The following is a 21,669-nucleotide window of genomic DNA, read 5'->3' on the forward strand; positions in this document are numbered from 1 at the left end:
TTATTCAATTAAGGCCTCTTTGTTAGCTTTCATTACAAAATTTTGTAAACAAAATTCTTGAACATATTTTTCAATCATTAATTGGATTTTTTCAATTAAAAAATTTTGAAGAAAAAATTAAAAAATTGGACAATTAACCACAACATATAAAAAAAATTGATGAAAAAACCTTAATTAAATAAACTTAAATTTAGAGGATTGAAATGAACGAAAGCAAAGTTAGAGGACTGGAATGAATTTTGATGAAATATAAATGGTGAGTTTTGCAGTTTAGCCTAATTATTTCGTAATTGCGGTATAATGTATAATTTGTTTTCTAAATTTTGTAGAAATTAAACAATTTCTAAAATAATTTTCCATCTATCCATTTCTACAAGATACCATTTTATTATTTCGGGCATGTTTGATTGATGTTAATTCATTTTTGAGGTTGTCTATATTTTTATAAATTATGTAATGGTTCTTTTTTCTTTTTTCTTTTTTTTGTGTGCAACTAAACTCCTTAATTTTCAAATATATTGTTTAAATTTCACATTTTTTAAAGAATACTACCATGATAATCAAAACTCATAATAAAACTACTTTTAATATTACTCAAATCGTTGACAGATACATTCAATACATAGCAAATGTTGCATTTTGATATAAATTTAAATTTGCAATTCCCAAAATAACTAGGTATTATGTCAAATAAAAATAATAAACAAAAGTTAAAAGAGGGAGGGAGAAGGCTTATGGTGGAGAACTTAAAAAACACACCGCCAAATTGTATTAACCCCAAATAGTGTTATAAAAACACAATGATTTAGGGTCATCACAAAATTGCCCATATTACATAAATTGAAAAAAATACTATTTTAGCCCCTATATATTAAGGCCACCATCAATTTGGTCTCTATATTTTAGTAGCAGTCAATTTGGTTTTTATTATTTTCAACTTGCAGTCAATTTGATCCTTACTATTAATTTACAAACAAAAAATGATTACGTGAAAAACAATTTACACTATTGGTATGTTTAATATTAAAAAATTAAATGAGACACTAACATGTCTAAATTTTAGTGGCTACTTTAACACTTAGATGGTAAAAAATAGTCATTGTCAACTTCTAAAAATAGTTTTATTTTCTTAAGTCATGTTAACGAATGTCCTTAAAGTAATTTTTAATAAACTATTGGAGCATTTTAATATTAATTAATTAAAATGAATAAATATTACAACATAAATGTAAAGATGTGGGAGTGAATATGAAAGATGAAAAATTATTGTGTACTCCCAGAGTATCATAAATGCATACTCTCCCCTCTCACATGAATGATAGGTCCTACCATGACTTTAATTAGTGAGACACACCATTCATGTGAGAAGGGAAATACTATTTTTTAATAGTCAATTTAATAAATAAAAAAAATCAAAAGAGGAGAATTTTATCCTAAACTCTTTAGAAAAGAGCCAACAGATTAATAAACAATCTACGTGTATGAATTCCCCCAGTTTATGGCACACATGGCATTAGCATGTCATACGAGGTGCTCAACACTAGACAGATGGCAATCATTTTGCATGTGAAAAAACAAGGAGGATAAAATTTCGGTTAGGTTTAAGATGAAACCAAGCTCCTTCTTCATTTGGTGCTCACATTAGTCCATATGGCATGGCAGAGTTACTCTCCCATTTTCTTTCCCTTCCACTCTCACCTCAACCAAACTCTTTTCCCTTCCATTTTTCTTTTCCCTTTTGACCTTTTCCATTCCCTCCTTCTCACTCCAACCAAACATAGTGTAAGGGTCAAAAATGTACTTTGCTGGCCCCTACCCCACCTGGCTACACTCAGTTCATAGGTAAATTCAAGGTTCACAATATTTTGTATTAAGCCTCAAAATAACAGGCTCATTTCACACTAAAAATCCAAGATTGCATGTTATCTATTTCATCCATCAAATCAGAACTAGACATTACAGGCTCATTTCACACTAAAATCCAACTATTTACCAAGTTTGCATGTTATCTATTTCATCCATCAAATCAGAACTAGACATTAACATGTATGTAACTATTGTTTACTAGAAGTTTAGCCTGTTACAGTTTACCCAAAAAAAAAAAAAAATCAGTGTTATAGAACTATAGTATCATCCAGAAATTCAAGAATATCCCGTACAAACATCAAGAAAATCAACATCCAGGTGTCACATCATCCTTCAAATATTCATGGTCCAAGGCATCTTTTGCAGTTATTCTTTGACTCGGATTGATGCACAACATTTTCTGAAAAATGGAACAAAAGGTCATAATGAATTCAGCAATAATTATGGTAAATAATATAGAGATCTTAATTTCTATATTTAACCATACCGAGAGAAGGTCAAGCCCAGCAAGATCCAATTCTGGGACTAAAGTTGTGATGTCCTGTATAGCAAGAAAATTCTAAGTAGAATATAAATTCAATGCAAGTATTTTAGTAAAATCACCAACATGACTAACCATTAAAAAAAGTCATATCACCTGAGGAGGAAACTTGGGAAATCCAAATGCAAATCCTGGTAATGAAGACACGCCAGGCCATGTTTGCTCATCGGGAGTACCCAATTTACTTCATTAAGATATATTGTCAAAAGTCAAAACATAGGAGCGGTTGAAGTTCAAATACACAAAAATAACTTGGAATTGGAATCAATAACTACATTTTTCACTGCTGCTATAAATTAAGAAAATAGTGATTCCAGATGTGAAAAAGCAAGCACCACATTCACTTACAGAGTGGTTCGTTTTACAAGTAACAAGTAACAAGTAACAAGAAAGCATGACATGCTTGACCTTATTCATTAAAATAAAATTTAAAAAAAAAAAAAAAAAATCACATGCTCGACCCAATATCAGCAGTGGATTGCCAATTAATAATATGATACGAGACAATATATGCCTCACCTTATATAAGTTAACTTTTCTAAATGTGAACCAGTTCACTTTTGAGACATGCTCAAGGTAACACATACTTAGCATATTATAATTGATACATTTTACAATACGATGAATGAACTTTCCAAAAACAAAAATAACAGACTGAATCACAAAACACTATAGCAAATATGTCAATGAATTCACAAGCTATAGTACCTGAAAATATCTTGCAGCATATCAATTTCAGATTTCCCATCAAAGAGTTTCCTTTCTTGTTGCTTCTTTGCTACCAACATTTCAAAAAAGATGCAGCCAATTGACCAGATGTCAATAGCTGTTGTGTAGTCCTCAGAACCTAGCAAGATCTCTGGTGCTCTGTATTGTAGTGTGTAAACCTAGAATATTGTCACAAATATGTTTAGGAATACAACCACAATCCTATTTAAACATACACATGATCTTATATTTTAAGGGTAGTGAATACCTGAGGAGTGAGTTTGATAGCGGAATTAGGAAATAGCCTAGCAGTACCAAGATCACCAAGCTTCAATGCACCCGTTAAATCTATCAAAATGGTTTCAGGCTTCAAGTCCCTGTGAAAAACTCCCAAAGAGTGGCAGTAGGCGATACCACAAAGCAGGTCTTTCAAATATATCTGGAAAATAGTTAGACTAAATTATCTTGTGTGTCCTTGTTATTACACCATTTGCAGAGACTTAGTTTGGCTTAAAAAAATTCATTAGCAAACAACTACTGATGTATCTAAAAATGTATGACAATAAAAGAGTGAAATTGTCTCACTTTTATCTTCTTCTGGTCCTGGAACTCTTCTGGCCAGTAGGTCATGCGAGTCCTCAAATCAGACATGATACCCTCTAGAACTAGAATTACGTGACCTTCATCGTAAAATATTCGCTTTAAGCTATCAAACAGAAAATCCACAAAGAAAAAAAGTTAGAGCCATTTTTTATTTAAAAAAAATTGTAACTATCAAAAATTAAATTGTAAATGAATAACGAGTTCCACAAGCAACTTCTTTTTTCCCTACAATCCACAAGCATAAGTTGTAGGTCCAAAGTGGAAGTGTTTACCAAGAAAGTAAATAATGTTTTACGCAAAACAATATGCTTTGTGGCATAATTTTTTTTTCTCTTTAAATTAAAGAGACATCAGATTCTGAAACACTTAATTAGCAAAAAGATTGAAGTCGTACAAGTACCTGATAATGTTTGGATGAGATGCCTCATGCAACATTGAGCATTCAATTATGATCTCATGCACAAAATCCTTGTCCATCAAAGGAATCTTTCTCAAAGTTACAGTTTGTTGAGTCACAGGATCCCAAGCCAAGTAATCTTTTGCATAATTCCCCTCTCGAACTTTAGCACCACCTTTGTATCTCTCCATTGAGTATAGGATGATATTTTGATTTTGATTATCTAAATAACCATGAAATTCAACCAAATGAAAAGATAAAAATAAATAAAAGGTATTAGAAATAATTTAAGTTGAATCTTTGAATTCAACACATGCCTAATTAGCCATCTATAACAGAATGTGACCTGCCCATAGCTACCAAAACATCCTAGTACCTTACATCAATTCTTAGAACAATGCTAACAACAATCATCACAATACATATATGTTTGCCACAATCTTCCTTATTATTTGTCCAATTTCTAATTCTTTTTTTTTTTTTTTTTTCCAAATCCTACTTATTGTTTGGCAACCGAGAAAATAGAAACAAGCCATTAAAAAAAATCAAAATAGCTACATCAATAACAATTGTAACTCTCTTTTTTTATTTTCTTTTCCCTAATCTTGTTTGGAAATAGCAATTGGCACAAAAGAAAATAAAAAATAGCTACAACCTACAAGAACAAATATGCTGTTTGGCAGCTAAGAAAATAGGGAGTAAAAGAAATTGGCACAAAAGAAAATAAAAAATAGCTACAACCTACAAGAACAAATATGCTTTTTGGCAGCTAAGAAAATAGAGAGGAAAAGAAATAGGCACAAAAAAATAAAAAATAGCTACAACCTACAAGAACAAATATACTGTTTGGCTGCTAAAAAAATAGAGAGGAAAAGAAATAGGCACAAAAAATGAAAAAAAGCAGAGAAGAAAAAAGAAAAACTAACCTGGAGAATTTTGGAGAATGGTGTGAGTCCTTTGGGTATTGAAGGGGGTTTTATAGATGTCTTGGCGGGAGAGAGGTAGAGAGTTCGAATGGGACAAAATATCTTTACAATATGTTAACAACCTATGATCAACTGTTGAGTAGTTAACAACATACAAACTTAAATCAAAAAGTTGACTATCTCTTTTTAGCTGGCGCATGAAAACAAATTTTTGCATCCCCTTCCACTAGTAGTCTAGTATCACTCAAGCACATGTGCTCATACTCCTCTGGATAAATGGGCGGGTTTGGAATTTTATTTATTTTTTAAATGTGATAGTTATGATAACACTTGCAAGTCACGAGCTTGGTGCTTGGTTTATAATAAAAGTGTGTACATTACATTAGAATAAATAACACTAATTTGATTCTCAATTTTTTTTAAAATACTAATTTATCATATGAATTTAAGAACGAATAATCGTAATCAATAATGATAAATAGTGGATTATATGTCCCCTTCAATTGTATTCCAAAACATTTTTAAACTCTTCCAAAGATATGAACCAAGCGCAAAAAATGTGCACATTCTTAACCATTGAAACCACACAAACCACTCTAAAGTCAAACAAACTTATAATGAAAAATCCTCTAAATGAAAGAATTATAAGTATAAACAATTGAAAACTAAAGGGTAGTTCTTAAAAATACTAACAACTTGGCAAATTGTCTAATGCTTATCAACGAAGGGAACTGATCTCTCACGTAAATATATATTTGTAATCTCTACAGAGTCTACATGTACCACCTCACCACTCTATGTCGGCCTGTCAACCTTAACCCCCACACACACACCCAACTATCAATCTTTTTGCGTACATACAAATTAGACAGACATTATAACCGGACCTTGTACCTTCCTTCCTATCCCCCACACACTCACACTTATAAAAACCCCATATATTTCACATTTCTCTTTCACGTCCATTTCAATGCACACACACTAATCCAGCTCACCTCTCCTCTCAACTACCACTCACAAAAAAACCCCCATCCCACCTCTCTCTCTCTCTCAAAATACTAAGAACTTGTCTGTTCTTTTATCGTACTTGTGTTATACAATAACAACCAATCCTTACTTGTGTTATACAATAACAACCAAAAATATCTTTACAATATGGTAACAACCTGTGATAGTGTACATGTGATCAAAGCGTACTAAAATAGAGGAATTTGTCATGTACTAAAAAAATCACAAGCTAAGTACATGTGAAACTTCTAACTCAACTAGTTTTATTTTGGTGTTTTTAATAAAGATGTTGAGCATTCAAATCCATATTTCCCACAAATTGAATTATATATATATATGAATCATTTTATGTATATATAACTATTTTTCCAACTCTTGCCACATCTCACACTATAACGAATTGTGAGCGATAGGAATATGAACCTATCACATTTTGTAACAAGTTGTAGTAAAGGTAAAAGTTGTGAATTTATTTATGATCCTAACATTTTTTTATGAGAAATCTTATATTTATATTATTTTTACAATAATTTTATAATAATAAATTTTATGTAATAAATTATTATAAATTTAAATTTATATTTAAATTTATCTTTTTGTCAGCTCGTAACGATATATATATATATATATATATATATATATATAAAACAACCCACAATAATACGTTATTAAACGAAGAATATAACATTTATTTATTTATTTTTTTTGGGTAGAAACATTTATCTTTTTGTCAGCTAGTAAAAGAGGGGAAAGTCACGCATTGGTCATGTCTTTGAGTGCGAGTGTAAGAACCTCTGCTGCGATGGGTGGGACCATACTTAATTCACCATCCATGTCAAGGGGTTATGTCTATGGTCGGGGACCCTTATTAGGCTTCCCAAAAAAAGCTCAAGAAGTTAAAGTGACGGAGACCCCTATTCTGGGATATGATAATTGAGGTGTGAAAGAAAATTTGTCATTTGACAAAACTTAGGTCCACATGTTCTATTTTAGGTTTTACAATTGAAATTAAATATATAATTGTATCGATTAGTATGGAAAAAGTTGTGGTATCTTTTATAAGAAAAATTAAACTCAATTATGAGGCCTTTGGTCAATACAATGATATCGTTGAATTTAAGGACACCTTGTAACTAAGTTTTACCCTTTGTAATTAATTATTTATTATTATATAAAGAGGAATAAAAATACTCCAAAGTCCAAACCATTTGCTATGCTCCATTTCATGCTTCACAAATGATAATTAGCCATGTGTGATTCTCTCCCTATATTTCCTATTTACTAACTGAAGCAACGCTATTGATATTAACGAATAACGACTCAAGACTTCCTGTTAACCTTAAAAACAGTAAACAATGTTTTATTTTTCTACTAAAAAAAATTTAACAAAATGGTTGCTATAATTCTACAAACAAAAAGTTTCTTCATATGTAAAACATAGAAAGGAAATAGAAACACTCCATCGAAGTCAAATTTTACTGCGAGATCGATCTCAAATATATTTATTTTATTTTTAATTATTTTGCCTAAACGAAATTCAGCTACTTCATGAGGATAAACACATATCAACTTGATTCAGCTATCATAAAACCCTCAAAGTCCAAGGACAGGATGGTAATTAGCTACGGTGCTCAACAAATTGGATGCTTGATTTCACTCTTTTTATTATAGGTAAAGAAATAGGATGTATTTGTGATGAAATTCGGAAATTTTAACAGGTTTTGGTACGTGAAATATTTGAAGGATTTGTTTGTTTGTTTTTTTTTTTTTTATTAGAAAAATCTTAAACCCGACCAGTTGCAGATTTTTTTTTCTTTAAACAAATTTTATTTAAATTATGCATATTTTTTTCTTTCTAAAAATGATCTAATTTGACTTTTTATTTTTTAATACATAATTAAATATATATCACATATAATTTTTTAAAATGTAAAATTTCAATTTATTCTAGACAGCTGGAGTTGGAATTTGGAGTTATTAGGCACATTTAGGCTTCCCAAAAAGCTCAAAAAGCTGAAATGAAATGATGGAGATCCCTGATGATGCCAAACTCGTCAGCTAAATGATAGACCAGAAGGAAAGTTGTCCAAGCTCCTGTAAAAATAAATAAAGAATGGAGGACGTAAAGAACACCAGTGTGGTGCTTGCTACAAAGCCTCCGATGATTAAGTCAGATAAACTGAGAGAGAAAAAAGAACTTGATATCAGGATATTAGAGTATAGGGGTGAAAATTTTTCTTGTACCTCTCCCAAGGTCCTAAGGTATGTATATATACGTATCTGCCTCTTCATCATAGCTGTTGGGCGTGTTTGATGGTAGCCTTCAATGTGGTGTCTGTAACGCCTCTGAGGGGTTTGAATGAGAGGATCTTGCTCCTCCCAACGACATGAATACTTATTGTTGGCGTGTAACACTTTCCCCATAGATTGGGGTTTAATGCCCTTCCTTCGTCTAGTGCTGGCTATTATGGATGAGTTATCTACCTGAGGAAAATGTGTTGGGCTTATCAATTGCCCCTCTATTCCGAGATCGTCCACTTGAGGACGGTAATAGGAATATGTAAAGTTTTTTTTTTTTTTTTAGGCGGTTGTGGCATTTGGGGATCCACCCCTTCCGCATTTATTGCGTGGTGGCGACGTGGCGCATGTCATGGCCACGCGTCACGCTTGGAGTAGTTGAGGAGTTTTCGCTTCGATGAAACTCTTCGGTTTCCCAACCCTTTTCGTTTTCCGAGGTAACCTTTTAAGTATCTTTGTGTTTTCATTCTCTCTTCACTTTCCTTTTTTTCTGATTCGCATTTGCTCCCCTGATTTCTCAATTTCTTCCTCTTTCACAAGTAAGCTCTTTTTCCGTTCCTTTTTCCTTTTTAGGACTTTTTATTTCCTCCTTTCCCTTGTGTTTAATGGTTTATTACTCTGATATTAGGCATACTTCTCCCTCTATTGCATTCTTCTTTGCTCGCTTGGGAGCATTCTTAGGTTCCCCTAGTGGCCATTGTCCACAGGTTGGGGGTTTTGTCTTAGGTGATAGTGGTTTAGAGCTAGCGTTGGTTAGTTTGTACCCTCTGTTGTGCCAGTCCTTAGATTGGTTTAGGTCTGTGCGAGAGGTATTAAGGAGGGAGAGGATGGGTTCGGAGATTAGATCGAGTGATTTGGAGATGGGCCTGTCGTCTAACGCTGGCACGGTTGGGACTGACACAGATACCGCTGCTTCTATGCCCGCATCTCTCCACCTTTCTGTTTTGTCCTCATCTCGACCATTTCACGCCCTCAAAGAGAAGTGTTCCCTGAACGAGGAAACCCTTGGTAGATTTAGGGATAGGTTCCAGTTTCTTGAGGAAACTAGGATTCATCTCTCTCGGTCTGGTGAGAAATTGTGTGCTTTTGCCCATGGTGAGGTGTCAGCTTTCCTGTGTGGCCTTAGATTTCCCGTTCATCCCTTCATAATGGACCTTCTCCATTATCTAAATATATCCCCAAGACAGCTTATGCCGAATTCATGGAGAATCGTCATAAGCTGTATGGTGATTTGGACAACCATAGCTAATGGGGACATGATCACGCTAAATGAGTTCGTCCATCTCTATCGTCTAAAGGAGTCTAAAGAATTTGGTTTCTATGAGCTTGTACCATGGTATAGAAGGTCTCGGCTCATTGTCGATCTGCCTTTGTCCTTCTGATACTGGAAGTCTAGGTACTTTTTTGTGTCGGGTGAAGTTGGGAGACCCTTTCCGACAACTTTTGGGGGGAGGTCCTTAGGCTACTACGTTGGTGGGAGACCCCGCAACTTGGTGCGTTCACATCTTGAGCAAAAATATTAATCTTGTTGCTTACATTAATCGTCCATTTTGACCTTGTGCATTTTTTCTATTTTGCAGCTAAGGAGCGTCCTGAACTTGAAAGCAGATTTGAAGAACGCATCCAGGAAGCCATTAAGTACGCAAGCTCTATTGACGATTTTGACGAGTTTGTCGATCCTCGGACTTTGGCTCATCACTTTTTGGGTCCGGAGCCTTCTCACTACGTCCTCCGCGCTCTATTCTATGAAGAGAAAAGTGAGTTGTTCCAGGATGAAAGTAATTCATCTTCTTTCCCTTTCTTTCAATCTTTTAACTTACTCTTTTTTTTTCTTTTTTCTTTTTTTTTTCTTTTTTTTTTTTTATAGAGATGATGACTAAATTTAACTAGGAACTGTACACCCGAATCAAGGCAAAGAAAAATGAGCCCCTCTCTAGCATCAGTCAGCGAAGAGTGAGGGTTGTTGAGAAAGAGAAAGAGAAGGAGGTGACCGAGAAGGGCTTGTCCACCCCTGCTCCGGAGGAAGGCCGAGTTGCTTCCCCGGCTATTTCTATTAAGGAGATCATTCCTCCTTCAAAGAAACACCGGACAGGGGATAAGGGAAAGGAGAAGATAAGAGCTAGCGTCTGGGCCGACGTAGGGACGGCTCTTTCTTGGGCCAACGAGGTTATGACGCCCGAGGAGATGAAGGAGATTTCAGGCGTGCCTTCTCACGAAATGGTGAGCCGTCATGTGCATAAACTCGTCCAGGTAATCTTCCTTCGCCTTTCATTGCTCATCCATAAGTTGCCTTAGTCAATTTTGATCATTGTATGCCTTGGTTGCCAGGTGTTAGGGGAGACGATGCACATTACCTCCCTATATCTGTTGAACGAGGAGAAGGTCGTGGTGGCCAATTCTAAGGTGGAGGCACTAGAGGCTGGGGGTTCTCGCCTGAGAAGAGACTTGATTGCCACGATGGACGACAGCAATGCATCCAAGGAGAAGCTCAAGGCTTTGTCTGAGGAGCTCAATGCAAAGAAGCTGCTGATGAAGCAGAAGGATGAGCAGCTTGCAGCAGCCAACCAGAAAATGAAGAATGCTATGGCCAAGGCCGTCCATGCCTTTCAACTCATGGAGATACAATCCTGTTTATTATAAAGGTTTTGAGCTAAGGAGATACCTAGTGAAGCATGGCCCAGGGACGAACCTAGAGGATCTAGACTTCGAGGCTATCGACAAAGAAATAGAAGTTGACGAGGTTGCATAGGCTGCTCAGACTTCTGCACGAGGAATCCCCAGTGCCAGAAAAAGGAGGGAATGACGATCCTGTTGCCTAGTTTCTTTATCTTTGTTTACACTTTTTTTTTTTTTGGTACTTTTTGGGTGCCTCGCCTGTTTTGGGGCTTTTGAATAATTTTGAGCTGAAACTCCTTTTATATATATATATATATATATATATATATATATATTTATTTCCTTGTTTTGCTTTTGAATGTGGCTATTTGCTTTTGAATGTGGCTTGTTTGCTTCTAAATGTAGCTTGTTCATTTTTGAATGTGGCTTGTTTACACTTCGCGCATGCTAAATGGTATGTAGGGTTGTCTAACACTCATGTTCTTGCAAGGGATCTCATCTTTGACTTGCATATTCTAATGGAATCTCGCCATCTTTGTTTTGTTAAGGTACAGTTTTCGTCCACTTGGGAACTTTGCCACCTTAACTTTGCTGGGACAGTGGACATCCCTTCAAGGGATCTTATCATTTTAGTTTTTTTTTTTGTTTGGACGGCATGCATCCATTTAAGGAACCTTTTTGTCCTAACTTTTACCCGTACGACTTACATTCATTCAAGGAATCTTATCATCTTAACTTTTACCTGAACGACTTGCATCCACTCAAGGAATCTTATTGTCTAGGCTTTTTACTTGGACGACTTGAATCCACTCAAGGAATCTTATTGTCTAGGCTTTTTACTTGGACGACTTACATCCATTTAAGGAATCTTATCGCCTTAATTTTTACCTGAACGACTTATATCCATTCAAGGAATCTTATCGTCTAGGCTTTTTATTTGGACGACTTACATCCATTTAAGGAATCTTATCGCCTTAATTTTTTCCTGAACGACTTACATCCATTCAATGAATCTTATCATCTAGGTTTTTATTTGGACAACTTACATCCATTTAAGAAATCTTATCTTTCAAGCTTGGTTAAATGGTTTGCATTCAGTCGGGGACTTGATTGGATGAGTTCATAGAGGACGAGAGGAGAAAAATCGATAGAGCATGTTAGGCATTGAATGGTACATTTTATTGATCTGCTTGAAAAATCATAAGACATTGTCAATAGCTTACAAATGAGCTATAGTCCCTACTTGTACCTCTTAAGGTGTTTGACATTCCAAGGACGAGGTACTTTGTTCCTGTCCAGGTCTTCCAAGTGATAGCTTCCTTATTGAGAGTAGTGGACGACTCGGTATGGTCCTTCCCATGTTGGTCAAGACTTGCCTTGTGCTGGGTCCTTTGTTGCAGGCGTCACTTTCCATAGGACAAGATCTCCAATGCTGAATCTTTTGAGCTTTACCCTCTAGTTGTAGTACTCAGCCATCTTCTGTTGGTATTTGGCCATTCTCTGAGAAGCTTGGTCTCTAACTTCATCTAAGCAATCTAGGTTTAGTTTTAATTGGTTGTCGTTGCTATCTTCGTTGAAGAACTCCTTCCTGAGGCTGGTGAGTCCTATCTCGACAAGGATGACTGAATCTGTGCCATACGTGAGATTGAAGGGTGTTTCTTCTGTTGGGGTTCTTACTGTGGTTCGATAGGCCCATAAAACACTTGGAAACTCCTTGGGCCATGCTCCCTTCGCTCGCACTAATCGAGCCTTGATGATCTTCAGCAACGTTCGATTCGTCACTTCTGTCTGTCTGTTGGCTTGAGGATGCCCTGGAGAGGAGTACTTGTTTCTTATGCCAAGGTTTGAGCAAAATGAATGAAATTCCCGACTATCGAGTTGACGACCGTTATCTGAGATGATCGTTTATGGTATCTCGAACCTGCACACAATATTTTTCCACACAAAATTTTGTACCTTTACTTCCGTGATTGTGGCCAGTGCTTCTGCCTCCACCCACTTCATGAAGTAGTTGATGGCGACAAGCAAAAACTTCACTTGCCTCTTATCTTGTGGCAATGATTCCATGATGTCGATCCCCCACTGTGCAAATGTCTAGGGTAAGGTGATAGCTGTCATTTTTTCCCCTGGGACTTGTTGGACATTCCCATACCTTTGGCAGTTGTCACATTTCCTGACGAATTCTGCTGCGTCTTGTTGCATTAGAGGCTAGAAATACCCTGTCCTCATGATCTTTCTTACGAGGGACTTTGCTCCTATGTGCTCATCTGATGACGCACTCCTTACTACTTCGTCAACTTCTGCATTTTGATCCCGTGGATCTGAGCAAACTCTACCTGATCAAACCTACTAACCAATTGGTTCATCAACTTGAGATATTTCTGCATCCTTGCCTCCTTTGCTTTGAAATCTCCCTTGACTTTCCCAATGACGAGTTGTGAATCGTTCCTTAGCAAGGCAGTTTTAGCTCCAAGTGCCTGGGCGATCCTTAGCCCTGTTAGTATGTCCTCGTACTCCGCTTCGTTGTTGGTTATAGGGAATTTGAGTTGAACTCCATACTTCAAAGTGTCCCCCTCAGGGGAAATGATGACGACGCCTGCTTCCTCTCTCTTCTGAATGGATGACCCGTCCGTATAGATCGTCCAGATAGATGCTTCGTTTGGGCTATCTTCGTGTTTGGGGAAGGTGAACTCTGCTATGAAGTCTGCCAGCTCTTAGGCTTTTATGGTTGTCCTGGGTCGGTACTCTATGTCGAACTGACTAAACTCGATGGCCCATTGTATCATTCATCCAGTAGTCTCAGGTTTATTCATCGCTTTCTTAATGGGCTGATCTGTTATTACTATGATTGGGTTAGCCTAAAAGTACGGACAAAGCTTTCTAGAGGCCACTATCAGGGCGAAGGTAATCTTTTCTATTCGTGAGTACTGGGCTTCAGCTCCTTGGAAGGCCTAGCTGTAATACACTGGGCGCTGCACCTTGTCTTCTTCCTTGATCAAGGCCGCGCTCACCGAAGCTACGGACACTGCTAAGTACAGGAATAGGTCTTCGCCTTCTTTGGACGGACTTAGGAGTAAGGGATTGCTCAAGTAACACTTTAGATACTGGAATGCTGCTTTGCACTCATTGGTCTAAATGAAAGCCTACTTCAAGGTCTTAAAGAAAGGGAGATACTTATCTGTTGCTTTGGAAACGAACTTGTTGAGGGCTGCCACCCTTCCCGCAAGGGATTGCACTTCTTTGATCATCTTTGGGGAGGACATATCGAGGATGGCTTTCACCTTCTCTGGATTTGCCTCTATCCCTCTCTGTGACACCATAAAGCCGAGGAATTTCCCAGAGGAGACCCCAAAGGCGCTTTTATCCGGGTTTAGCTTCATATTATACTGTCTGAGTGTGTCGAACGTCTCCTTGAGATTGTCCAAGTGATTCTCTTCTTCCTTGCTCTTGACAAGCTTGTCATCCACATATACCTCCACGTTCCTTCCAATCTGCTTATTGAACATTTGGTTTACCAGCGTTTGGTATGTGGCTTCTGTGTTCTTCAAGTTGAAGGGTATGACCCTGTAGCAATAAAGCCCTTGGTTGGTGATGAAGGTGGTCTTCTTTTGATCTTCTTCTACCATCTGAATTTGGTTGTACCTGAAGAAGGCATCCATAAAGGTGAGAAGCTTGTGTCCAGCTGTTGAGTCCACAAGTTGGTCAATTCTGGGTAAGGGGAAGCTGTCCTTCGGGCAGGTGCTATTCAGATCTGTGAAGTCGATACACATTCTCCATTTCTTGTTTGCCTTTTTGACCATGACACCGTTGGCCAGCCACTCAGGGTAATAGACTTCCTTGATGAAGTTAGCGGCAAGCAACTTGTCTACCTCGTCCATGACTGCCTTGTTTCATTTAGGGGTGAAAACCCTCCTTCTTTGCTGGAAGGGCTTCTTTTCGGGATCCACGTTTAGACAGTGTTGTATAATGTCAGCTAGTATGCCAGGCATGTCTTCATGACTCCAGGTAAACACGTCAAAGTTACCTTTCAAGAAGCTGATGATTTCCTTCTTCGTTTGGGGGTGCAGACTCGTCCCTATCTGGGTCGTTTTTGTTGGATCTCCTTCCACCAATTCAACCATTTCCAGTTTTTCCACGATTTCCTGCGTCTTCCCTTCATTTATCTAAGTATGGTTTTCCTTTGATGCCAGCTAGGGCTGTCCAGCGACCCGTGTAATCTGACCCGCCCGACCGTATCCGCCCGATCCGAAGGCCCACGGGTGAATCCGAGTGTATATACGGGTCGAATACGGTTGTTGTTTTAAAAGGAACCGAATAATCGGTTCGGGTTTCGGATTACACATTAAAAAATCCGAATAACCCGACCCGACCGAATATTTTATAAAATAACATAATAAATTACTGTTACCACTCAGTTTCAGTCAGGCAGTCAGCTACAAGTCACGTCGTCTGGGACTCTGGGTAGTGGAGTCTGGAGTGGGTAACGTGCTGAAGGCTTCTGGGCACAACTTCCCAATTTTAAATCCAACCGTTTAAATTTTTTTTTTTTTTTTTTTAATTAAGAAAGAGCTGTTGATCAACGGTTCTAAATATTAATGTGCAATCTACTCCACAGGCTACAGCTTCTAGCACAGTAGTGACAGCACAGTAAGTCAAAGATTTCAAAATCAACGGTTGAAATTAAAATATGATCAAAATCTGATGGTCACAATTAAAGATGAAGTGATCAACCGGCCTGATATAAGTCTCATATCCCAACACTCTCTCTCACTATTCACTATTCACAGTTCAATCTTCACCCTTCACCGAATCAAGATCTACTGATCAAGTGATCGAAGGGCCTCAATCTCTCTTCATTCTTCACCAGTTCACCTAATCACTCTCTCAAGTCTCACCATATTCACGAGCACGGGTTCAGACCTCAGTCACTCTCTCTCTCTCTCTCTCTCTAATCGTAATCTCATACAGATCCTCTCACTCTCAAAGACTCAAACTGAGTAACGTTCTCTGCATCTCTCTCTTTCTCTATCTCAGATTCTCAATCTCAAATCCTCAAAACCTGGAATCACTTCACCAAATCCCCTAGTCTCACACGAATGCTCTCTGCCTCTCACTCTCTAATCTCTACAGTCCCTTCAGGCCTTCACCAATTTCATACGAAATCTCAAGACTCAAATCTTCATCAGTCTTCAATCTCCACCCTTTAAAAGCTTGCATCTTCGGTCTTCTCACCAATGAACAGACCACACTCTCAAACTCTCAGTTCTCACTTAGCCTCTCTCTACTCCAAGGTCCAAACCCTAGCTTCTCACTACAAGTTCTTCACACCTAGCCGCCGCCGCCGCCGCCACCACCACCAGCAGCCACTCCTCTCCCTGCCGCCGATTATATGGGTTGAACCTAGGGTATGTGTTCTCCTTTTCTCATCTCTCTTTTTTTCAGTTATCATTGATTATATATTTTATGAAAATCTACTGTTAAAATCAAATAAACCCTAAGTTTTATAATTTGAAACCCTAACTACAAATAGTTGAAACCTTAGCCATTTACTTTTGTTCTTTGTTCAGTAACTTAAGTTGTTTGATTAATTTTGTTCCTATTTAAATTTTATTCAGGAATTGAAAGTTGTACATGTGGGGTTTTTAGTGTCTTCAAACTTGAAATTAACCACCCACGGTTTTTTAAGGTATGATTTTTGTTTCCCTTTGTTTTTTGTGTTCAAAGTTGGGATTTTGTTCTTTTTTTGTTAGAGACGTAGAGTTGATGCATGTAACTTAAGCTGCTGTGGATGTGTTCAATGTTTCAGCTTTTATTATTTAGTAAAATTTATACTGTTAAAAATCAAATAAACTCCCAAGTTTTTTGTTCTTTGATTATTTGTTTTTTGTTCTTTGATTATTTGTTTGATTAATTCTGTTCCTATTTTAATTTTACTCAGGAATTGAAAGTTGTCCAAGTGGGGGTTTCAGTCTTCAAATTCATAACTCCAACACCCCTAGTTTCTTTAAGGTATGATTTTTGTTTCCCTTTGTGTTTTGTGTTAAAAGTTGGGATTTTGTTATTTTATTTTATTTTTTGTTAGAGTTTTATGTAGAATGCTGTTATCTAGATTCAAGTATCAAAGATTGTCCTTTTTGGTTTGTTTGATTATTATTATTAATTTTTAGTTTGCTAATTTCTATGTTTGATTTTTTAGGTCATGGATTCCTCCACTAATGCTCCCTTTGTTTCTACCCAAGCGGATTGTGCTGCTGCCACCCAAGCGGATGGTGCTGCTGCCACTGCCACCCAAGCGGATGGTGCTACTGCCACTGCCACCCAAGAGGCTGCTGCTGCAACCCAAGCTGAAGCTACTGATGGTAAGTTGCCCCTAGTTCCACCTAGTGTAGTGAGTAAGACTGGTACTGGTAGTGGTAGGAAAAAGTCTTTAGCTTGGAATCATTTTGAAAAAGTAAAGGTAGATGATGGTGTCACTATGGCTGTATGTAATTATTGTAAAAAATCATATCTGGCTGATAGTAAGAGTTGTGGTACTAGTAATTTATTAGCTCATGTGACAATCTGTCCTAAGAACCCTAATAGAGAAGATAAAGGGCAAAAAACCTTGGCTTTTGAACCCAAAAATGATGGAGATGAAGGGTTCAAACTTGTGTCAACAACTTTTTCTGTTGAGGCTTCTAGAAAGGCACTAGCTGAAATGATAATAATTGATGAGTTGCCTTTTAGGTGTGTTGAGGGTTATGGGTTTAAGAAATATGTAACTACGTTACAACCTAAGCTTCGTGTAAAAGATATTCCATCTCGACAAACTGTGGCTAGAGATGTAATTGGAATTTATAATAGTGAGAGAGAGAAGCTAAGGAAATCCTTGAAGGGTTGTAGGGTGTGTCTAACTACGGACACATGGACTTCTTTACAAAATTTGAATTATATGTGTCTCACATGTCACTTTATTGATGATACTTGGAAGTTGCATAAAAGAATTTTAAATTTTTGTCAAGTTGAAGATCATAAGGGAGAGACTATAGGTAGAAAGATTGAGATGTCTTTGCGTGAGTGGGGTATTGATGGCATATTCACTTTGACAGTGGATAATGCTAGTTCCAATTTAACCACAGTTAAATTTTTACAAAGGGTAACAAAAGATTGGAATGGGACAGTTCTAGAAAATGAGTTAATGCACATGAGGTGTTGTGCCCATATCTTAAATCTAATTGTTGGGGAGGGTTTGAAAGAAATTGATGCATCTGTTGCTAGGGTGCGTGAAGCTGTGAGGTATGTGAAGTCCTCGCCTAATAGAAATCAAACCTTTAGGAATTTTATGGAGAGGTTAGGTATGGAGTCCAAGAGTCTTCTTTGTTTAGATGTACCTACTAGGTGGAACTCAACTTACCTTATGTTAGAAACTGCTGAAAAATTTGAGAAAGTATTCCTTAGGATGGACTTTGAAGATGATGGTTATTCGTCATATTTTAGGAGCAAGGAAGATAGTGGTGGTTTGGGATCTCCTTGTATGAGTGATTTCCAAAATTGTAGGGCATTTGTGACTTTCTTGAGGCTTTTTTACAATGCAACAAAGAAGTTTTCTGGTTCTTTGTATGTGACTTCAAATGCCTTTTTTGATGAAATCTTTGTTATTCAGGAGAGTATTTCTCATTTAGTTAAATCCCAAAACACCCTCTTGAAAAACACAGCCACAAACATGCAAACTAAATTTGAGAAGTACTGGGGGAAAGGTGATAAGATTAATCCTCTTTTGTATGTGGCTGTTGTTCTTGATCCACGAAAAAAATTGAGGTTTTTGAAGTTCTCTTTTTCTGAAATTTATGGGATTGAAGTGGGGAGTGTGATGGTTGATAAGGTGAAAGCTCTTTTGATGAAGTTGTATACTTTTTTCTGTTCTGTTAATTCCCCAAATGTGGAAGAACCAAGTGGGGGTGAGAGGACACCAATGGTGGTAGGTGATGCAAGTGATCCATATGTGATGGTTCACTCTAGGTATGAGCTTTTCTTAGAAGCTGAGCAATCTATAGGTTGTAGTAATGAGGTTGACAAGTATTTAGCTGAAAATTGTGATGGTAGAAGGGATGGGAATTTTGAGGTGTTGGGGTGGTGGAAGGACAATTCTAGTAGGTACCCAATGTTGTCTAAAGTGGCTAAGGATGTGCTGGCTGTACCAGTTTCGACTGTTGCATCTGAGTCAGCATTCAGCACCGGAGGCCGCATTGTTGATCCATTTCGAAGTTCTCTCTCTCCTCTCATGGTTCAAAACCTTGTATGTGCGCAAAATTGGCTTCAAGCCACGGTACCAATTTCTCATCGCCAATCAAGGGATGAGGTTGAGGCATTGGAGGAGGAATTTCATGATTTAGGTAATATGTTTAAATTCTAGAACCTATAGTCTATGTCTCATGTTTAAACAAAATTTAATATGTTGTATTTATTTCCTTTTCTTTTCTAGTTTTAAATCAACAGTCTTCATCAAGTGCATCAGCAAGTACCAGCTCCAAATTGGGTTCTAGCTTAGGCAAACGACCCATAATTAGTGTTGAAGATTGATAATTGAGTTGGTATGTTACTGCCTTTGGCCTCTTACTGTTATAAGCTTGCTGCCTTGCTGCCCTTTATATTTGGTCTTGTATTTGATAGTAGTGTATTAGTTGTTAAATATTTTTTTGTCTTTTGTAGGCGGAATCACTTATTTTGTGAAGGAGGCAGAACCTTTTGGGAACATTTTGGAAGATTTTTTGTAAATTGCTTTACTAACACAATACTAGTCTTAATGCTTATAGGAAAGAAATCCTTGGAATCATATAGGTTTTCTTTTCTATTAGTTATAAGCTTGAGAATTTGTCATTTAATGTTTGGGAAAAGCTATTTTTATTTTGGAAATACCTGTGGTATTTTATAATTTGTAATTAATATTATTGCTGGGAACATTGTATAGCCAGCAAGGTTGCTGCCTTATGATTTACTGCCTTGTGGGAACATTGATTTTACTGCCTTATAATTAATCACTTGTTGTGTGGTTGTTGGAATGGAAATACACGTTTTGTGTATTGTTTTGCTATTTTGTCCAGGTTATTTGTTGTGGTGATTTTTGGGTAGTCAATGTGGCTTTTTAACAAGTCACAGGTGACTGTTTAGTGTTACATGTGTGGAGACTGTTTAGTCAATGTGTGGAGGCTATTTAGTCAATTTGTGGAGGCTGTTTAGTCAATTTGTAGTCAATGTGGCTGTTTAATTTGTAGTCAATGTGGCTATTTAGTTTTTGTGGTCCATGTGTGGAGGGCTTGGAGGCTAAACTGATGTTGTAAAATAGGTTTATTTTGTGTTGTGGAGTATTTTGTCCAGGATATTTAATACTTTAACAGGTGGTTGAAATTGGCTATTTTGTGACCTTTGGTGAGGTTATTTTTCCAAGAAGATTTTGTTCTGAATGCCCAATATATTTAGAAGTGAAGTTGCTTAATTTTAGTTTAGTTAAAAGCCCCATTTTTTTAAAAAAAATAAGGGAAAACAGAGGCCCAATCTGTTTTATATGGAAAGTTAAAAATTGTGACACCCAAATAATTTTTAAAACTGCCACTCCTTAATTTGGGCTAAAAGTGGGCTAAAAAGGCTGATAAAATTTTATCTACAAAAATTTCATCTAAGTTCAAAAATTGGGCCCATATTAATGGCCCAACCCGCCTAACCGACAGCTCCGACCCGTTCATCCGGTGACCCGAAGTACCGAATCCGACCCGACTATTCGGTCGGATACGGGTCTAAAATTCATTCACCCGATTCAAACGGGTCGAGTTCGGTTCAGGCCCAAACCCGAACCGACCCGACCCGTGGACAGGCCTAATGCCAGCACTGCCTGGTAGCATTCTCGCATCAGCACTTGGTCTCCCCTTATCTTCTCGATCCCTCTTACTGTTGGGAACTTTACTTTTAAACAGTATGTGGAAATGGCTGCTTTCCAACGATTGAGGGTAGGTCTTCCTATGATTACATTGTAGGATGAAGGTGAGTCCACTACCAAGAAGTTGTGTCGATTGGTTACCTGGAAAGGTATGAACCAGCTGTGATTGTTAGCGTTACTATTCCTCTCGAGTACACCTTGTCTCCACTAAAACTGACGAGGGGGGATTCAAACGGACAAAGTCTCTTCGGATCTTTCTTTAACTGCTGGAAGGCAGAAAGGTAAATAATATCCACCGAGCTTCTATTATCTACTAGAACCCTCCTGGTATTGAACCCTATAATCATGAGCATGATGACCAAAGTGTCGTCATGGGGTTGTTTCATTCCTCTCATCTTCCTCCGAGAACAAGATATCCCTCTTTGTTCGTCTCAGCTTTGGGGGTGGCATCCCATGGACGCTATTTACCTGCCTTTGGTATGACTTCTTGAGGGATTTGAATGACCCTCCTGTGAACGGTCCCCCTGTGATCGTCTTTATTTCCCCTATGGCGCTTTGTGGGCGAGGGGGCATGTGGTCTTCATCCCTTTGGAAAGCCTCTTGTTTGTCCTTATTATCATCCCTGAACCTGCTAGAATCTCTTTTTTTTCACAAATTTCTGCAATTTTCCTTTTCGAATGAGCTCCTATATCTGCTCCTTCAGGTCCCTGTAGTCCTCTATGTAATGACCGTGATCCTTATGAAAACGGTAATACTTCTTCTTGTCGCGCACGTTTGGTGACAAATGTAGTAGTCA

At 37.4% G+C, this 21,669-nt stretch overlaps 2 protein-coding genes across 2 annotated transcripts; one reads left to right on the plus strand and one right to left on the minus strand.

Annotated features, from left to right (window-relative positions):
* Positions 1-2,173: 2,173 nt before the first annotated feature.
* LOC115968439 (cell division control protein 2 homolog) lies at positions 2,174-4,306 on the minus strand. The gene is made up of 7 exons (XM_031087836.1): positions 4,119-4,306; positions 3,701-3,821; positions 3,384-3,554; positions 3,116-3,294; positions 2,504-2,591; positions 2,354-2,407; positions 2,174-2,266 (listed from the first exon to the last, which is right to left on the minus strand). The coding sequence occupies exons 1-7, from the start codon at positions 4,304-4,306 to the stop codon at positions 2,174-2,176; spliced, it is 894 nt and encodes a 297-aa protein (XP_030943696.1).
* Positions 4,307-14,958: 10,652 nt separating this feature from the next.
* LOC115968440 (zinc finger BED domain-containing protein RICESLEEPER 2-like) lies at positions 14,959-19,716 on the plus strand. Its single transcript, XM_031087837.1, has 4 exons — positions 14,959-14,968; positions 16,902-16,972; positions 17,160-19,335; positions 19,652-19,716. Exons 1-4 carry the CDS (start codon positions 14,959-14,961, stop codon positions 19,714-19,716), a joined length of 2,322 nt encoding a protein of 773 aa, XP_030943697.1.
* Positions 19,717-21,669: the final 1,953 nt, after the last annotated feature.

This window comes from Quercus lobata, chromosome 11 (genome assembly GCF_001633185.2).
Source record: "Quercus lobata isolate SW786 chromosome 11, ValleyOak3.0 Primary Assembly, whole genome shotgun sequence".
Taxonomy (NCBI): Eukaryota; Viridiplantae; Streptophyta; class Magnoliopsida; order Fagales; family Fagaceae; genus Quercus; species Quercus lobata.